This window comes from Lepisosteus platostomus, chromosome 19 (assembly GCF_059453375.1).
Source record: "Lepisosteus platostomus isolate fLepPlt1 chromosome 19, fLepPlt1.hap1, whole genome shotgun sequence".
NCBI classification, from domain to species: domain Eukaryota; kingdom Metazoa; phylum Chordata; class Actinopteri; order Semionotiformes; family Lepisosteidae; genus Lepisosteus; species Lepisosteus platostomus.
The window spans coordinates 4,381,876-4,399,280 of NC_142629.1; the positions used below are offsets into that span (position 1 = coordinate 4,381,876).

The 17,405-nt window shown below is 42.9% G+C and overlaps 3 protein-coding genes and 1 long non-coding RNA gene across 9 annotated transcripts in view; 3 read left to right on the forward strand and 1 right to left on the reverse strand.

Moving 5' to 3' along the window:
* Positions 1-3,988, forward strand: part of arhgdig (Rho GDP dissociation inhibitor gamma) — a 28,839-nt gene extending 24,851 nt beyond the window's left edge. For all 4 annotated transcript variants that reach the window (XM_088612970.1, XM_088612971.1, XM_088612968.1 and 1 more), the window contains exons 4-6: positions 109-185; positions 1,382-1,445; positions 2,122-3,988. In XM_088612970.1, the coding sequence (XP_088469096.1) occupies positions 109-185; positions 1,382-1,445; positions 2,122-2,321 (341 nt within the window). In that variant the 3' untranslated portion in view covers positions 2,322-3,988. The remainder of the gene's footprint in view (positions 1-108; positions 186-1,381; positions 1,446-2,121) is intronic.
* Positions 3,989-5,144: 1,156 nt separating this feature from the next.
* pdia2 (protein disulfide isomerase family A, member 2) lies at positions 5,145-11,039 on the forward strand. The gene is made up of 11 exons (XM_088612964.1): positions 5,145-5,483; positions 6,613-6,819; positions 7,249-7,382; positions 7,675-7,812; positions 8,166-8,282; positions 8,389-8,514; positions 8,792-8,986; positions 9,093-9,213; positions 9,795-9,976; positions 10,324-10,410; positions 10,661-11,039. Exons 1-11 carry the CDS (start codon positions 5,279-5,281, stop codon positions 10,730-10,732), a joined length of 1,584 nt encoding a protein of 527 aa, XP_088469090.1. The 5' UTR covers positions 5,145-5,278; the 3' UTR covers positions 10,733-11,039.
* LOC148644929 (uncharacterized) lies at positions 6,776-9,832 on the reverse strand. The gene is made up of 3 exons (XR_015928524.1): positions 9,779-9,832; positions 8,292-8,556; positions 6,776-6,891 (listed from the first exon to the last, which is right to left on the reverse strand). It is a non-coding gene; the product is annotated as an uncharacterized LOC148644929 (long non-coding RNA).
* A 1,847-nt stretch (positions 11,040-12,886) lies between the features above and the next one.
* On the forward strand, positions 12,887-16,735 carry LOC148644930 (lipopolysaccharide-induced tumor necrosis factor-alpha factor homolog). Of its 3 annotated transcripts, XM_088612974.1 has the most exons (6): positions 12,887-13,101; positions 14,256-14,379; positions 14,692-14,844; positions 15,231-15,408; positions 15,614-15,673; positions 16,153-16,735. In XM_088612974.1, exons 2-5 carry the CDS (start codon positions 14,277-14,279, stop codon positions 15,669-15,671), a joined length of 492 nt encoding a protein of 163 aa, XP_088469100.1. In that variant the 5' UTR covers positions 12,887-13,101; positions 14,256-14,276; the 3' UTR covers positions 15,672-15,673; positions 16,153-16,735. The 3 variants fall into 3 exon arrangements, with proteins under 3 accessions (XP_088469100.1, XP_088469099.1, XP_088469098.1); XM_088612973.1 differs by lacking the exon at positions 15,614-15,673 and having other exon boundaries at positions 12,905-13,043; XM_088612972.1 differs by lacking the exon at positions 15,614-15,673 and having other exon boundaries at positions 12,918-13,101.
* Positions 16,736-17,405: the final 670 nt, after the last annotated feature.

Here is a 17,405-nt window from a genome sequence, read left to right on the forward strand (position 1 = left end):
TACATGCATCTGTTAAGACCTTACAGAAGGTCTTACTTTCATTTGCTTTTGAAGTAGCAAATAAGTCCTTCACCATGTTCTGAACAAACCTTGGCATTGTCTTTTCAGGTGACCTGGAGGCTCTGAAGAAGCAGAACTTTGTGTTGAAAGAAGGGGTCGACTACCGAGTGAAAATCCACTTCAAGGTGAGTCTCTTAAGAAGTTAGCTGCAGAGTTGGATTCTGTATGGATGCCAGCAGAAATTAATGCCACTGCAGTTCACCTGATGAAGAAGCATCAGGTATGATGAAATGTACAGGCGGATTGCAAGTGGAATTGTGTTTGTGTACAAATAGGCCATTGTATTATAAACTAGTGTTTTGGCAATATGCAAAACTGGTAGGTGGTCTGTAATGTTGTGCTTCAGGGGGCCTTTAAAATGCTGTAAAACTGACTTGCTGGATGCTCTCCTGTGACCCAGGGCTCTACTTTTTGGGGGAAATAGTCATACACTGGCCTGAAAAGGCAGCTGATTGCCATTTTAGATTGCAGAATGAGCACCTCACGCTGTCTTGCATCACAGCCAGTGGTTTTACACAAGGGCTGCATTTTAAGCAGGAATCAGAATGCAGGGTGCATGGTTAATAGCTCCTCATCTGCAGCAGCCACCTCTTCCCCAGGTGACTTTATTCTGCACTCCAGTCCGCACTCAGTTCGACGAAAGTCTTTGTCCCCGATATTGTAGAATGTTACTAAGAAATAATGTAAAAGAATAACTAATTGCATCATAAAGCTCTTTCCTGTTCTCTAAATTGTTGTATCCTAGAGGCAGTGTGTTGAAATAATAGCCATTGGCTTTTCCAAGCTAACAGCCCAGTGTGTCTTTAAAACAGCTGTGCCTGTGAGACATTGTATATAGCATTTAACTCTGAACCTAATTTACATAATGCTCTAATGGCCTGTAGCTCTGGGTATTTCTTCAGACAAATGAACTGTTCACTTCCAGCCATCCTAGGTAGGTATTTGCTCTAGGGCTGATAGAACTCTGTACACCTCTGGAGTGAGCTGTTAAAACCACTGAAGGCTGTGCTTCAATGACCGTCTGTATTTTGTGGCTGGTTTCCTTTCAGTTCTCCTGCAGTGTAGAGCAAGGTGTGGCTAGAATGATTAAGTAGCTGCATTTCATACTGTGCTTAATGCCCTCTAGTGGTTGTAAAATGTGAGCATTGTCACATAAAACCAAAATCTCAAACCTTGGGTATTTGTGCCTCAGTGCAACACTTTTTTTTTTTTTTAGGTTTTGCTGTGATAATGCAATAAACTGTAATTGAATGCAGGTTTTTTTCTTCTGCAACTGTCTTATCACATCTCAGTGTCATCTTTTTGTCCTTGTCTTCACCAGGTCAACAGAGATATTGTGTCTGGGCTGAAGTATGTGCACCATACCTACAGGAAAGGGCTGAGAGGTAAAGGACTTAACACTGTGCCTGTGGGTTTTGTATTGCAGACAGTCTGTAATGCCTCCATAGCATTTTACTGACTATAGCAGGCTCTAAAAAAATAATTGGCATCAGTGTTGAACTACAAACCCAGTCCTGTTTAAGCTAGCAGCAGAAGAACATCTCAGCCACAGATGTTTTTTATTAGGTGATCATTGTAATGGTTTTGGATCAAAGTATATAATAGTGCCTAAAGTGTATATATAATGATATAACTGCTTAGCTGAATTTGCATTCAAATGATGATTCATATCAAAAGTGCAAAATATCTCAAAAGGTTTCTTTCATGTAATTCAGTTCAGATTTACCCAAGTATTCCTTGACCACAGTGGGTTTCTTCCTAAACTAAACTGCAAGTGTGCCCATCCCTCCTTCTAAATAAAAACCTTTTCTAAAAACGTCAAATGCCAATAACCCTCTCTCCTGGGGATGGTAGCCAATGGCCAGCAAGGTAAACAACGATGGTATTCTTCAGAATGCAGTGTGTTGATAGACTCGTTCATACCTTTTCAGATATTGTCAGTGTGACATTTTAACATGTTCTCTGTCCCTCTCCAGTGATGTATCGTTTGAATCGTTTTCATTGATAAAAGGCTTTCCAACGAGATGTTTCTTTCTCTGACTGTCGTCCTGTGCCCCCTAGTGGACAAGGCTGTGTACATGGTGGGGAGCTACGGGCCGCGCACCGAGGAGCACGAGTACATGACCCCTGTGGAGGAGGCGCCCAAGGGCATGCTGGTCCGCGGCACCTATCACATCAAATCCTACTTCACAGACGACGACAAGACGGACCACCTGTCCTGGGAGTGGAACCTGAACATCAAGAAGGAGTGGGACGAATAGAGAGCCCGCTGCTGCTGCTGCCGCCACTCTGGGGCCCCCTGCTGGGCAGATGGTGAAAGTTGTGCAAACAGGAAGTTAGGCGAAGCTTAGCGGTTCGGAAAGCCTTTAACTACTCTAGATTGGTGTAAACTACTTAGCCAGACTGAGGAACAATGAAAGATCACGCAAAAAACAAAGACTCGCTTCACAACCTGTCTCGAGACGCAAAAAAGGAGCACTGTCTTTTAATACGGTCAGAGCAAAAAAAAAATTAAAAGGTGAAGTTATTTTGGTCTGTTCAGGTGTTAATTCACAATTCTCTAATTTTATCTCCTATGTTTCTTCATTTAAATGAGCACATTCTTGCATTGGAGGTTAAATACTGCAGTCAGGTTGTTTCTAGCACCTAGAGGCCAGCTAGCTGTATAGAGTATAATTAATGAAAGAGACCAATGGACAAATAGGATTGATTAAACCCTTACATGAGCATACATCTAAACTACAGTGGTTTAATGAAGATTTTAGAAAAAGTCTTTTCCTCAAAGTTTTGTTTTTGAGCATAAATATTTCTGCTGGTGAGAAAGCCAGTGCTATGATTTCTTCTGTCCTGGCAAAGGGCTGTCCTCTGTGACCGTGCTCCCCTGAGCATCTCTAACCTTCTGTTTCTGCAGCTTTTGCTGATCTGTTCCTGATATATCTCAATGGGAGAGATTATATTCACTGTAAATGACAGCTTATTATTTCCAAATGACAAGAAAGAACTAATTGAAGATTAATAAAAACAAAAAAAAGATCACACGGAAACGACGTTCAGTGTCTTTTTACTCATACTCTATGGTACCTTATATTTTTAACCAAGTGAGGGTACAAAGTTTCACTGCTTTGTTCATGCTAATGATAGCTTATTCATGTGGCCAGAATAGGTTTAAATGCAAAGAACCTGAACAAAATAGTTAAATCTACAATTTACACTGTTGGCATCTTATTTAAATCCATAGTTTTATACAGCATCTGGTTATCCCTCAATTCGGTGCCTTTTAAACGTGTAGATTACAGCCCTTTGGTGCTTCAGTCTTATTTTGTTTCACTTTGTCTTGACTCACACATGCAATATTAAAACCAGTCAGGAAAGTGCAGTCTTTAAAAATGCGATCTGTTTAAAAATAAATCCTGCAATCGCCACTCGACGGTTGACAGTCATACTGGACCGATATGTGACGAACTCAGTCGTGTGTGGCTGTTTTTCCACTAAAGCCTAGAAAATTTTAAAATGTGAAATATTCCTTTAACAGACCTTTAAAATGTATATTACTGGGTGAAAGAGTAAAAGAAAACCTAGCTTAATCTGTTTTGATCTTTAAAAAAAAGCTAAATCATTTGGTGTAGCCTGAAAGTATAGCTACACTTACTGTATATCTCCGTTAGTTCAATTAACTTCTGTGTATATCTTTAACGAAACATTGTGTAAGCGGTGTAAATGTACATTAAATGTCATGGAAAAACAAGTTCAGAAACCTAAAATATCAGTGGTGTGTCCTGCTGCATGACTTTCTGGGGGGTGTTTTTTTTAGATCTCTTGGTGCATTTGTACAACATGTAAGAACTGTGCAGAGAGTTTAAAAGTGTGCTTTAAGACTGCAACATCATTTCTGTTCTTTTATACAAATAAATTGCTTATTGTTCCGTGAGTCTGTGTCCTCTACGCTAACCTCTCAAGGTAAAAATGCTTCTTGGAATGTATCTTGGAAATCTAGTCTGTTCCAGTTCTTCAGGCAACTTGTTTTAATAAACATTTGTCCTGTCTGTTAAGTACTATTGCAGTTACACCTTTGTCCACTGGATGAACATGCCCTTAGCTTTCACTGATCGGCTTGATAATAAGTGTATTTTGACTGCACTCACAGTCCTAAAACCCCTAACAGGCTGTCAATCTATTATGCCTAAACAGAACTCCTTTTCCTAACCTACCAGTTTCCTGCTCGATCACAGGGTTGAGCACAGTGACCTCTCTTTCTGAATGCGACGTGTCCCAGTATCTGTGCCTGCCGGACTGCTTCACCTGCCGGGAGAAGCTGAACAGACGGCGGCAGTGAGCCACGTGCAGCTGCTATGAATCCGATCGACCCGGGATCGATTGGATTCATAGGCTGATTACAGTCCGTTACCCAAGAAACAACCCCCCGAGCGCCGCCAATCACAAGGGTCCATTTAAAGACACGCAACCTAGATTTTCTACCACAAACAGCACCCTTCGTATATGGTCTGTAAAAAAAAGTTATTGAAGCTGCAGTGATAAATGCGGTCTATTAGAAATTAGGTGTTAGAATATTTTCAGCACTTCTACGCCTTGTCTTATTGCGTTAACATTACGTTCTGCCTCTCTAGGGAAGAACGTTCCATGATGTTATTACGTCTTCTGAATAGTAGCTCTAATAGTTTAATCATTTGCTAGAGTGCTCCAGTAAACACAAAAAATAACGTCATTTAATACAAAGGTTAAGGCTCTTGCGACGTACAAATGTAGCTGTAAAATATTTGATTTTTAAAAAAAGCTAAAGTATTCTATGCTAGTTTCGAACTAACCCTACTTATTTTAATTAATGACCACAAATTCTAATGGTTTCTAAACTGTGATATTCCACTCACCAATGTAACTAAAAGCCTTGCATTTCTGCGTAAATATCGACTGGAGAGAAACCAAACCCACTAGAACAGCATTCATTGCATTGTAGGCCTGTATGAAATTACACAATGTATTAAACGTTGTGTCGCAGCCGCCAGGGAAAGTTATGGTTATCACTCGAGGAAGCTGCTTTTCCAGAATTTGGCAACTCCCACCAAGGCAGGGAGATGAAACCAGTAGCAAGCTTACACGCCGGCTCCTGTGTGACTCGTCACGGGTGTCTCCGCTTTATCAGCACCGGTGCGGCCGGACAGTTCTCAGGCATCATTCATTCCGAGCGGCGAGGTGCGGCACCATGAGGCTACACCTGCTTCTCCTGTCCTGGGCGCTGGCCACTCTCTCGACAGCCAGAGCCGAAGTCGAAGATCCTTCTGCGGATGCACAGGAAAAGGAAGATGTCAAACCTGATGAAATTGCCGAAGAAAAGGGCATCATGGTCCTTCATCAGGATAATTTCGCCAGGGCGCTGAGTGAAAACAAGTTCCTTCTTGTGGAGTTTTGTAAGTATAGCGCAACTAGTTCCGAGTAGGGTGTTTTTAAGTAATAGCTTTTCCCCCCTGACTTAACTCGTCTACTTTCCTATTAAACAATTAACAAACAAATTCTAATTTATCAGGGGAGTCCAAGATCGCAGAAATTGATAATTTCGTTAGTTGTAGCTAACACATTGCACAGTGGACGTGTCGCAGTGGTGTAAACTTTAAAATTCAATTGAAGAACAGTCGACTAATTGTATGCAAAGGTGTCACCACTCGTGAAACTAGTGACACAGAAAATGAAAATTTACTCGATTATCAGCTCAGGCATTTGTCCGACTTCAACAGTTAACAGATGGAAAGGTTCTCACCGGTGCGGTTTTAGTTAAATTTGCTGAATAATAATTAACTGCACTGCCTTCGCAGCTGTAGATAAGGGTACACAGACCTACCGAAAATTACTTTTTTATTACATGCGGAGAAGCATCTTCAAAAAGCCAATGCTATATAGACTTGTGGAATGGTCTTATAAAATAATAATAATTGTTTATAGCACTTTTCTGCACGCTCCACTCAGAGGAGTTTAACAGGTCATGGGGACTCCCCTCCACCACCACCAGTGTGCGGCCTCACCTGGATGATGCGACGGCAGCCATAGTGCACCAGTACACTCCCCACCTACCAGCTCTCAGTCGGGAGGAGAACAGAGTGATGAAGCCAATAATGCGAGAGAAATCTTGTCAGTCTATTTTGTCTGTAAATCAGTATTCAAGAACAAACCTGAGGAGAAAATAATCACCATTCAGTGGGGAACAATAAGCATTTGATATCATTGATTTTGAAAGCACTTCCATTGTTACAGTACATCAGTTAATCACCATAATGTCTTCTGGTTTAATCCAGGTGTCGAAAACAAACACTTGACTAAAAAAAAAAAACCCTCCCTCTCCCGAGGCCCATGTCATATCAATTAAATGGCACAAGTTAGTTATTACAAGTTAATATAGCAAAAAAAAATGAACCTCCCTCTTTCTGTTTAAAAGACTTTGTGCCTCTTCAAGCTGTTTGTGAGCAGCATGTCAGTCCTGCATTGGCGTGTAGCTAAAGACACAGGGAAGGCCGCGCTGACCGACGCTTGTCTCCGCCTGTCCAGATGCGCCCTGGTGTGGACACTGCCAGGCACTCGAACCCGAATACGCCGAAGCCGCTGCCATCCTGAAGACTGAGTCCAGCGACATCAGGCTGGCGAAGGTGGATGCCACCGAGCAGAAAGGGCTGGCCGAGGAGTTTCAGATTAGTAGCTTTCCTATCCTGAAACTCTTCAAAGACGGGGACAGGAAAACTCCCATCGAATTTACAGGTACGGGTCGCCGCAGTCCAGGGTCACACAAGGTTTGAACCTTGGGGTCTTCAGGGTGAAGATAGCACACGCCTGTGGTCCAAATTCATAGATATAAAAAGTAGTTTAGCTGTCATGAAATGTGTAGCCGACTACAGAGCTTTGAAAATAAGGAAAGCATGTTATAATAAGAGTAGGAGTCATTACAATGGGAGAGTATCTCATAAGGCCTGCAACAATTTGATGTGAATGGCACTGTGCCCAAGGACTTTAGGCTCAGAAAGTAACCACATCTAGTTCACTGCTGGTCTTGCAGACATGAAGGTCAACAGCCTTTTTAAACCAGAACCGAAGAGCAGAAAATCAGACAGTATGAAGGTCTTTCCTTCTTCGCCTATTAAGAAGGTTGGGGAGATTTGGGAATCTTTATTTGCACTTGTATGACTTCAGGGAAGAGGAAGGCCTTGGGGATTGTCCAGTGGCTGAGACGGCGAACGGGGCCAGTTTCCACAGTTCTTGAGAGCGTGGCCAGTGCTCAGGACCTTATCGATGCAAATAACGTCACTGTTATCGGTTTCTTTACAGTAAGTGCCCTTTCATATCCATTTACAGATATATAACACAAACTGACAGGCATTAAAAGAGCAACAAGTGCTCATATGTTTGATTAAAGCCACTACCGATATGTTAGCATATGCTTTTTTTTGCAGCTGCTTGTGCATCGCATATCGTTTACAGATGCATATGTATGTTAATGCTTTCTGGTTAAATCTTATTTTTCTTCAACCCAAGATGGCATACATTTACAATTTCGTTCGCCAGCCACTGTCTGGCGTCGTATCATATTCAGTACCAAGCGTTTCAATGTCTTTTCAGGACATGGAGAGCGAGGACGTCAAGGCCTTCAACGAAACGGCTCTCGACAGAGCAGACATCACATTCGGTATCACGAGTAGTCCTGACATTTTCCAGAACTACGAGGTTTCCAAGAACAGAATTGTATTATTCAAAAAGGTACGGAAGTTGAGTTTTCGCAGGGGTTTGCATGACACCTCGAACAAACTCCACCTGGTGGCCAATACTTGTAACAGCTGAGCCTTCCTCACTGCACGGTACAGTCTCCGCCCTACCTATGATCGGATCCGGTGCGGGTACGACTTACAAACTATTTGAGAATAAAAAAAACAAAGTTGTCATAAAAAGTCCGTTAAGTAATAAAAAAGCTCAAATGGAACTATGAAAATAAAAAGATCTCTTCGCGGTTAAACTGAAAATTCCAAATACATCTTATGTCTCAGAAAAGTATTGGTTTTAACGCCTCCCTGTTTAATCCCAGTTTAATGTTTTTTTTGTTTGTACTGCTACAGTTCGATGAGAAACGTGCCGATTTGGAAATGCCAGAGGACGCACAGCTGAGTAAAGAAATGGTGGACAAGTTTATTAGGGTCAATGCGCTTGAGCGCGTCGTCGAGTTCAACGAGCAGGTACAGTACCGTCACTGCGCTCGGCTGCGTTCTTCATTCTCGCAGTTCAATAGCGCTGGGCCGCTCCCCTGTGTGAGCGTGAATTTACCCTCGTCTCCCTTTCCAGAACGCCCACAGGATTTTCGATGCGAAAATAAACCATCACTTACTGCTCTTCATCAACAAGACCGTGGGGGAGCACCTCCAGCTGCTGGAGTCTTTCCGAGGGGTGGCGTCAGAGTTCACCGGCCAGGTGAGAAACAGCGTTCCCTAGCTCCACAGTGTGTTTATAGGCCTGAAAAAGGAGTACAAAATCAACATCCTTGTGCAGATTGTCTCCGGTGATCCACCAGCAAATCAGGGGGTTTTAAACACATTTATCTTGCTGTTTTTAATAGATAAAATTCCTCCCACAAAGTCTCATAGGGCAAAGGCAGTCATTCATGCTACAGCCTGGTTTCTCCAGCCCATCGACTTGTCCTCGAAGACAGGGGAGGGCTCCGTCTTGACCTCCTCTCTCGCTGCTGTAGGTGCTGTTCATTCTGATCGACGTCTCCCCCGACAACGAGCACGTGCTGAGCTACTTCGGGCTGAGCACCCGGGACGCCCCCACCGTCCGCCTCGTCGACATCGACACGGCGAAGAAGTACTCGCTGGGGGAGCAGGCCATCACCGCCGAGAGCCTGAGCGCTCTGTGCCGGGGCGTGCTGGACAGGACAGTCAAGGTACCGTCCGCCTCGGGGCCTCTCGGTCACGGAGCCCAAGCGTAATGGTAGCAGAGCCCCAAGTGTGACCCCCCAACTCTCCTGCCACTTTCCCATTCTTCCTCAGCCCCACCTCATGAGCCAGGAAGTCCCAGAGGACTGGGATAAGAAGCCCGTGAAGGTTCTGGTGGGCAAAAACTTTGAACAAGTGGCCTTCGCCGAAACCAAGAACGTCTTTGTAGAATTCTGTAAGTAGCCCAAAAAAACACCTTAAGTCTACTCACCCCCACTCGGCTGTGGGGAAAGGTTCAGAGCCCTGCTGGTCAATTGAAATGTGAGTACAGTAGCCCACTCGTGAGGCGAACACCCATGTAGGCACAGTACATGCCAACAAACTGCTTTTATTATATAACGATGGGGATAAAAACCACCTTCCATGAGAAGAAATGTCGGGGACCGAAAAAGCCCTCTAGACTCTTGAATGTTCAGTCCAGGTCGGTCTTTGGTTTGTGCGATCTGCAATTTTGCCTTTTCATGACCCTCTGCTGAACCTCAGTAATCCCCCACCGTCAGGTACAGACTTCAAAGTCCGGCCACATTTCTCTGCAGTGCTTACTGGTGTATCACAAAAAAATGTAAAAGTACAGAAACACATCTGTCAGACTTTGCGCCACACACTTGATAGTGTTGACATTTCGAAGGTGGCAAAGCCAATTTTATTTTTCAGAAAGGCTGCTTACCTTTTTTTAAAAAAAAATACATAAAGAGCTTGGAATCACATCACAAAAATCAGGGAAGCCTGACATTTCTTACCCTGCCTGTTTGAAAGATGCCCCCTGGTGTGCCCACTGCAAAGAGCTGGCGGCCGTCTGGGAGCAGCTGGGAGAAAAATACAAAGACCACGAGAACATTATCATTGCCAATATGGACGCCACCGCCAACGACGTCGAGGGGCTCACCGTGTCTGGATTCCCTACGATCAAATATTTTCCAGCTGGCACAGAGAGAAAGGTGAGGAGGGAGCTCTCCTGTAAGTGTGTCTTTAACTGGGGTGCTGGAAAGCTTTGCTGATCATTTCTAGTTGCCAGGCACAAGGAAAGTAACTCTGGCTGCAGCTGATCCACAATAAAAACCCTTGATCACTGACACCTTTTTAAATCTATGTTTTCCCAGCACTGCGGTAAAAGCGTACCTGACCATCTATGTGGTTTACTTTGTTGTGCACAGGATCTGTAGAACTGCCTGGCGGACACTTCTCGTTGTTGCAGTACTAAACAGCCGAAACAGTCAGTCTACAACTGCTACTCTGTAACTTTCTTTGCCGATCGGAGCTTTTGAAATTTGCCTTCATTGCGCAGATTGTGGACTATGATGGCCGGCGAGATCTGGAGACGTTTTCCAAATTTCTGGATAATGGAGGTGAACTGCCTGAGGAGGAAGAAGAGGTAAATGTCACCATTCTGCCAGGCTTAAGGCCAAAATGTCTCCTTTGAGCAGACAAATGAACTGTGCACATTTCCTCAATGGGGAAATGTGGCCCTTAACACACCCATAATAATGTATTACAGACTGGTCTCCTCATAGTCTGTCCCTGGTGTATCGGGTTGACAGTATTAAAACGTACAAAGTGAAATTACTGGAAATGACCATATACAGTAAGGATTCCTATTTCAGATTTCATTCTGTGTTTTCTAGGTCTCTGAGGAGTCTGATACCACTACAGACATACCAACACAAGCCAATGAGACGTCAAAGGATGAATTATGATTTCTACTGCATCTGAATAAAACTGCTTATTTAGCTCCTATCTGTACCAATACTCATTCCAGCAATAAGCCTGTTTCTTTTGTGGTATTACAGTGTACATCTCTCTTTTAAATTGATGAATATGTTTAGGACGTTTTTAAACATACATCCCAAGACTTGAGATAAAAAGTGACATTACTACTGTGTGAAAGCTGCACTGTGTTAGGTCGATCCAACCAATTCTGTAAAACCTCTTACTTATTTTTATTTACTTTTTTTAAAATGTCACCATTTGGTTATATAAAATAAAATGCATTGTGCCAGGCCACTTCTTTTACCAGATTTTTTAAAACTGTAACACAAGATTGTGTTTTAAAGCACAAGACCAGATTTGCACATTTTGACAATCCTGTACACTTCTGTGCTCATCTGAAGAGAAGCCTGAGGTCGCCGAGCTACAGATCACTTCTGTTTCAGTCAAGTCAACTGTTTACACAACCCAAAGAGTGAGTCTTCCCACTATTCAAAATTTCACTGACTTGCAATGTGGTGTATGACACAGCCTAGATGCAAAAGTTGTGATTATTTGGCCATTGTCACTACAGTATTAACATTTAAGTACCTCCTATGACATAAAAATAAGGAAATATTTACCTTTATAGAAACATGCATAAACACACACTGTTCTTTTTATGTCCTGTGCAGACATGAGTTGAGACTTTCAAGAACATGGTGTAATATGATCTTGCAGTTGCTGCTACTCCAAAACATTAACAGGGCGAGAAAAAACCAATCTATGTACCTGTATTCTATAACCAAATTCAAGTAAACGTTTTCAATTGCTAAAGCAGCGCTGGAGCTGTAGTCACAGTCTGAGCTTCTAGAGTTCTACTCACCCAGAGGTGAGTGGCTCAGTATTATTTGCTCAGCTTTGATGTCACAGGCAGGGAGAGAAATTCATCTGTTTTAATTATACTGTTTATGGGAGTGTTTATGATTGGAAGAAAGAGGGTTTTACTGTTATGTTTTAGGAAAGAGATCTGACACATTGATGTAGTGTACACCCTAGTTACAAATGAAAGAGTTGCATGATTTATAGACATTTTGTCAAAAGTATCTTGTTACTTTTGTTCAGCTGACTTTGATTTCCCATCTCAGACAGGTCCTGGGCTCTTAATGCCTTGTCCTTATCAGTGATCATCTTGTGTTACATGACTGTGCATCTTAAAGTGAAGCTCAGTTGAAGAGTTTTCAACTCTTATTGATTTTCCTGTCTTGTCTCTTGTACTATGTGAAGAATGCAGAAGGTTTTGTGTCTCAAGTTTCTGTGTGTAGTTTTTTTTGCTGATTTTAATTTATGACCGCTGATGTACGCTCATTAATATTTTGCAGGACTCTATTGACATTTACAAGTCATGTGTGTTCTATGTGCAATTCACGACAAGTTTGGTCAACTTTAGGTTTTGCTGAAATGGCTGATTGTGCGATTCACCCAGGTTCATACAGAAACTGAAGCTCAAATTTCAGATCTTATCTTTTGGTTGCGGAGTCTAAAAAAATATATCCCTATTCGAGAAGCAAGGTCACACTGTCCCAACTCAGGTGGCTCATTTTACAGACAGGACAGTCACTGGTCACTTCTGTAGCAACAACAACACAGACCTCATTTGAAAATTAATTGCAAAGCAGAATTTACCCCCAAATGCCCAGCATCCAACAGAAATACTTTATGTAATAAGCTGAATCCTGAGAATGGAACACTGAAAGTAGCAAACAATAAAGAAAAATCTAAGAATGGAGACTATTTATTCAAATTCAACAGATGTCATTTTTGTAGATGAGCTAGTAAATAAAATCTGGCTATATCTGAAAGCCAGCAAACAATGAACTGATGGACCAGCCAGCTGACTGACCAACTGAGCGAGCAAGCGCCCAGTGATACGGGGGAGTTCCTGGAGGAGGCTCAATGAGAGTCTCAGTCTTTGAGCTGGTAAGCAGCTCAGCGGAGCTTGTGGAGTGGGTGCACAGAGAAGGCTAGTTCGCAGCTCAAAGACAAGCTTAGGTTTTGATTTGCGTCTTGGTTATTTTGCCTTACACCCCGAATCAAGGAAAACTTTCATTTTCGGTGCGTGGTCTGCCAGTTTTATTTTGTCCACCCACTGCAGGGTGTGTCTAAGAGGCAAAGACCTAGACGCAGGAATGTAGCTTGAAATAAACAACTGCCAAACACCATTTAGAGAACACAAACAAGCTGTACCAGCTCACTTCCACAGACGGGTGAAGAGAGTGGATGAAAAAGGGGAGAGAGATCTGAAAACAGCTTTCTAAAGAGGTTTTGTATTTAAATAGCTTTCATTTCCCTTCCCAAGCTCCGACTGATCATTCGTAGGGTAAGAATCTATTTTCCTGTCATTTCCTCACTCACATCTAAACTGACCGACAGCTCAACGTTTTCATTTTTTAGTCAATTGACACAATCGTTCATGTATTTACGTATCGATATAGCACTTCAGCCAGCAGAGAAATCAAGCATTTATTTCAAATCAATGAATGCACCATTCAGCCGCAGCAGGGAGTAAAATGTTCATCAGATACACAGACATTAATTGTTATTAATAAAACAAAGAATTGCATTGCTGCTTTTGCTTGTTTTTGTGGCTAATTCTTGTTTATTCTGTTGTTCAGTTTATGGTCCTGTGACTATGTGGAATGTGTAAAAGTATTTGCATGGGACTTCCTCATTGTGTTAAAACTGCTTATTGTCTTTAATCTAATTTTATTATTTTGCTTTTTGTGAGAAACCAAATATTTCTGCCCCCATTTAATGGTGACTGTTATTTCCTATACTCTTCTGTATTGTTTAGAAGAAAGAACTAAGAATTAAACTGTCAGAAAAGGTCTGGATTAAATTATGTATTTCACTTTTGAAAGCTTAATATTATCCATTTTTATTTTGTGGATTAAACATTTTTTAGAAAATCAATATTTTCCTGGAGTACAAAATGCTCTTTCCTTATCATTATTCTTTAACTGCCTTGAGCGTTACAAGAATGTAAAATGATTAATGACTAGTTATTATGTATTTCATCTATTTTCATCATTATTAACATTGTTATACATTTGTGTTGGTTCCACATGATTTTAAGCCCGAGCTCTTGCTTACTCTTGAAATACTAGTCAACATGGTGAAAATCTAAGTAGCTTTAAATTAACAGAATTTTCTTTATTTATTTCGCCTTTAAATTTCTCATTTCTTGATATGACAAATCTTGAGAAAACAGGTGGAAGATTTCATGTCATCTTTAATCCAAACCTGTCTTTAAGGAGCAATCAACTACTGCTCGGTGCCCTGTACCAGCTGTACCAGGTTCTGTAACTGGACGAGCCCCGTCTCCTTCACCGACGTGGACAGGCTGCTGTGTCCCTGCTCAGGAAGTGTCTCACCTGGCTCTGTCCCCTGCAGCAGCCAGGTGAGACACTCATTGTGTGCCACGTGAGCAAAGAATTCACAACTACCTTCCTTTTTCTCCCCCATTTTCCCCAGCAATCACGCATTTAGGACAAAATGCAGCCTGCCTCCGAGCTGGACACAACTCAGTTCCCCAGAGCACCTTCCTACAGCGAGGTAGATGCGGCCCTCCCCACTCCGCCCGCTTACCAGGAAACAGGTACGTCAGCTCCTGCAGCTTGCGTGGGAGCAAATCTCTCCATGCTGAATTCCGACTGCCTCCCACAGTCATCGGAATAAGGTTTTCCTCTGGCGGTAGGCACCAGGAACTCAGCCTTTAACCCTCATGTGAGGTCTGGAGTTTCCACCGCACCTCAATCCATCACCGCGATCAACATCAGAACGCGAAGAGAGCGTCTGTCCCTTATCGTTCCGCTGGGGTTCAGGTTGCAGCCATTGTCGGAATGAGCCGTGATGGCGCCACTGCGCAGACCCCTTTAGAAACCTTGAGAGGATTTTCTCTTCCCCACAGATCCGCCCAAGGGTTCGAATGCAAAAGTCGGCTACGGGGCTCAGAGTGAGAACTCGGGCAACATTCACATCAACGTGTGCGCCCCCCAACCACAGTCCACGGTGCCTGTTAGCGCTGCAGCACCGGTGGTGCAGAACCAGCCGCAGGCCCAGGGTATGTACCTCCTTGTACTGTTCTTTTGGAAAGAAGTGGGTCAACGCAGACAAAGCCCCAGTCTTGATCCAAACATGTACCATGAGGACTATTAACACAGTGCAGTGTTGCACCGGAAGTGTAGGACACCTATGGCAAATCTGCCAGGGTGAACTTTTATAAAACCTTTTCTGAAGGCAAGTATGGTTAGTGAGCTTGTCAGCTTTCCCCAAGCCATTTATTTCACATGTGTGGCTCAACGGCGTAACAAGATGTGACCAAGGTGCACCCAGACCTTGGGTCTCTCAGACTAGGCTCCTGTACCTGCGGGGGACGGGCCCGGCTCCAGAAGGACATGTCTGTGTGCTTTGTTTCGGATCTGCATGGTGCCATTTGTCTCTCCACAGTGCAGGCTGGCCAGACCGTCTTTGTGCCCATGCAGCAGGTCGTGGTTGTCTCCTCCAACCTGGGAGACACGCCCTGCATGACAACCTGCAGCAACTGCAAGCAGAGGGTCATGACGAAGGTCATCTACAAACCAGGAGTCTTCTCCTGGATGCTGTGCTTGTTGTCTATCCTTTTCGGGTGAGTACAGCACTGCGATTCACGAGTGCACTGGAAGACTCTCTCTGCAAGCAGAGAGAAAGAGCAGTTTTCAGAACGAGCTGTCCCCTTCCACCACTGGGGTGACAAATCAAACTCTTTAAATGATCTCCGCCTCTGTCACTAAATAACAGCTGACATCGTAATCATCTGCTGTCTTCTTCCTTGAACACTGAAAATACTCCAGCAGGTTGAAGGAACTCAAACCACATTCTCCACAAACCTACAATGCCTTTAAGTTCTAAAGGTAAACAACCCAAGCAATCCTTGCACTGATAAAAATTAAAAATGGAATGCCCTACACTCAGTTAAAATGAGTTCGGAAACCACGGAAAACAAGTTTAGAAAATATTCATACCTGAGATTATCAGCAACACACATCAATGGCATTTTACAGCCATGAGGGTGGTAGAGAAATGTATTAAGAGCAGCAGGAGAGGTGAAGGGCAACTTTGCAAGAGAAAGAAAAACAGGACATGCAGGATTTCCACAGACATGACAACCTTTGGTATTCAAGCCAACAGAAGGTTAGAGCAGATTAGGAAGAAACAATACAGTCTCCCACCACACAGTAGAACTGGTTAATACCGACAAAAAAAATGTACGACAATCATTACGACATTAACAAAACTGTTGTTTAGGTAGACGTTTGCGAGCATCGCAAAATTGGCAATAGTAAAAATTCCAACTGTACAAAACTGACATCAGAAACTTTCTGTTTCCCAGGTTTATCTGCGGATGTTGCCTCCTGCCGTTTTTTGTGACCAGTTTAATGGACGCCCATCACAGCTGCCCTCAGTGCCACCAGAATCTCCACATCCACAAGAGAATGTGATCAGAATCTCTCTTGCTCTTTCAGCCTCGTGCTTCTCAGCAGCTCTATGGTCTGTGCTTGTTGCATGGAACAAGAATCAGAGATCACCGAAACATGGTTTTAAAAAATGTTGTACATTTTCTTAGGTATAAAACAGACTCCAAACATATTTGTGGATCCCATCAAACTATAGGAGGACGATAAGCATATACAAATGTACATAACAAATAGCAGTTGGCTGTTCTGGTATTCTGGATGGTGAATGCTTCTAATCAACTTTTTTAATACAGTTCTATCTCCTCCTGCTGCTGCTGTTAAATAGCATAGCTCTTTGTTCCTAGACTCAACTACTATACATATTTAACTTTTGCTCTGAAATGCATAAATCATCATGCTGAGTAGGAACATATTCATTTGTGACTACAAAGATATCTGGTGTTTCTACTTTTGTGTTTCTGTCATTTACACATGAATTAAAACTGAAATCTGTCAAAAGCGGGGAGTTGCTTCATTAGCGATCTGCTTCTAGAGGTGGAGCTGAGTGTCAGACACAAGGAAACCCTGCAGCTGCTCCTTTGAAGTGACTAACAGACTCGAGGGGTGCCAGGACTGGCTAGCTAATGTGAGAAGCTTTATGTTCTAGCAACCAGAGCTCACCTTGCTATCTCCAAATCAGGTTAAACATGCTCTCTTGTCCCCAAGAAGACTGATAGCAGAACCACAATGAAGAAGGATGCTATTGCATAGATCTTTGACATCTGTGTAGGCTTTTATATGTACAAATTAGCTTTATTATACAACTTTGTAACCCTGCAACCTGACCAGAAATGAATCACTACGCAGCTTCAGTCTGATGGGTGGTCCTGCTATTTCATTAAAAACCACTACCTAGCTTAGTGCCACAGTGCTCCTCATTCCAGCTGGCCTTTTGGTTGCGGAGGGTTATCTGGGCTGTGTTGTGCTAGGAGAAGCCAACTGCACATTTCCTCGTCCTCTCCGAGCACTGGACCAAAGAAATTCAGTACGAGAGCTACAGTACATTGAGCAGGGAGAAGACACCCACTGCAAAAGTCGAATACAAGAGTGAGTAACCAGCTTCAACTTGAAAAAGCTGGAATGACGCTCTTTACTGTAGTGCAGACGTCTTATTCCTTCGCTGTGGTAA

Coding starts and splice junctions, on each gene's coding strand:
- pdia2 (XM_088612964.1), top strand. CDS start 5,279: ATGAGGCTACACCTGCTTCTCCTGTCCTGGGCGCTGGCCACTCTCTCG. Junction 7,383..7,674: donor CTGTTATCGGTTTCTTTACA/GTAAGTGCCCTT, acceptor ATGTCTTTTCAG/GACATGGAGAGCGAGGACGT. Junction 8,283..8,388: donor TCGTCGAGTTCAACGAGCAG/GTACAGTACCGT, acceptor CTCCCTTTCCAG/AACGCCCACAGGATTTTCGA.
- LOC148644930 (XM_088612973.1), top strand. CDS start 14,277: ATGCAGCCTGCCTCCGAGCTGGACACAACTCAGTTCCCCAGAGCACCT. Junction 14,380..14,691: donor GCCCGCTTACCAGGAAACAG/GTACGTCAGCTC, acceptor TCTTCCCCACAG/ATCCGCCCAAGGGTTCGAAT. Junction 15,409..16,152: donor TTGTTGTCTATCCTTTTCGG/GTGAGTACAGCA, acceptor TCTGTTTCCCAG/GTTTATCTGCGGATGTTGCC.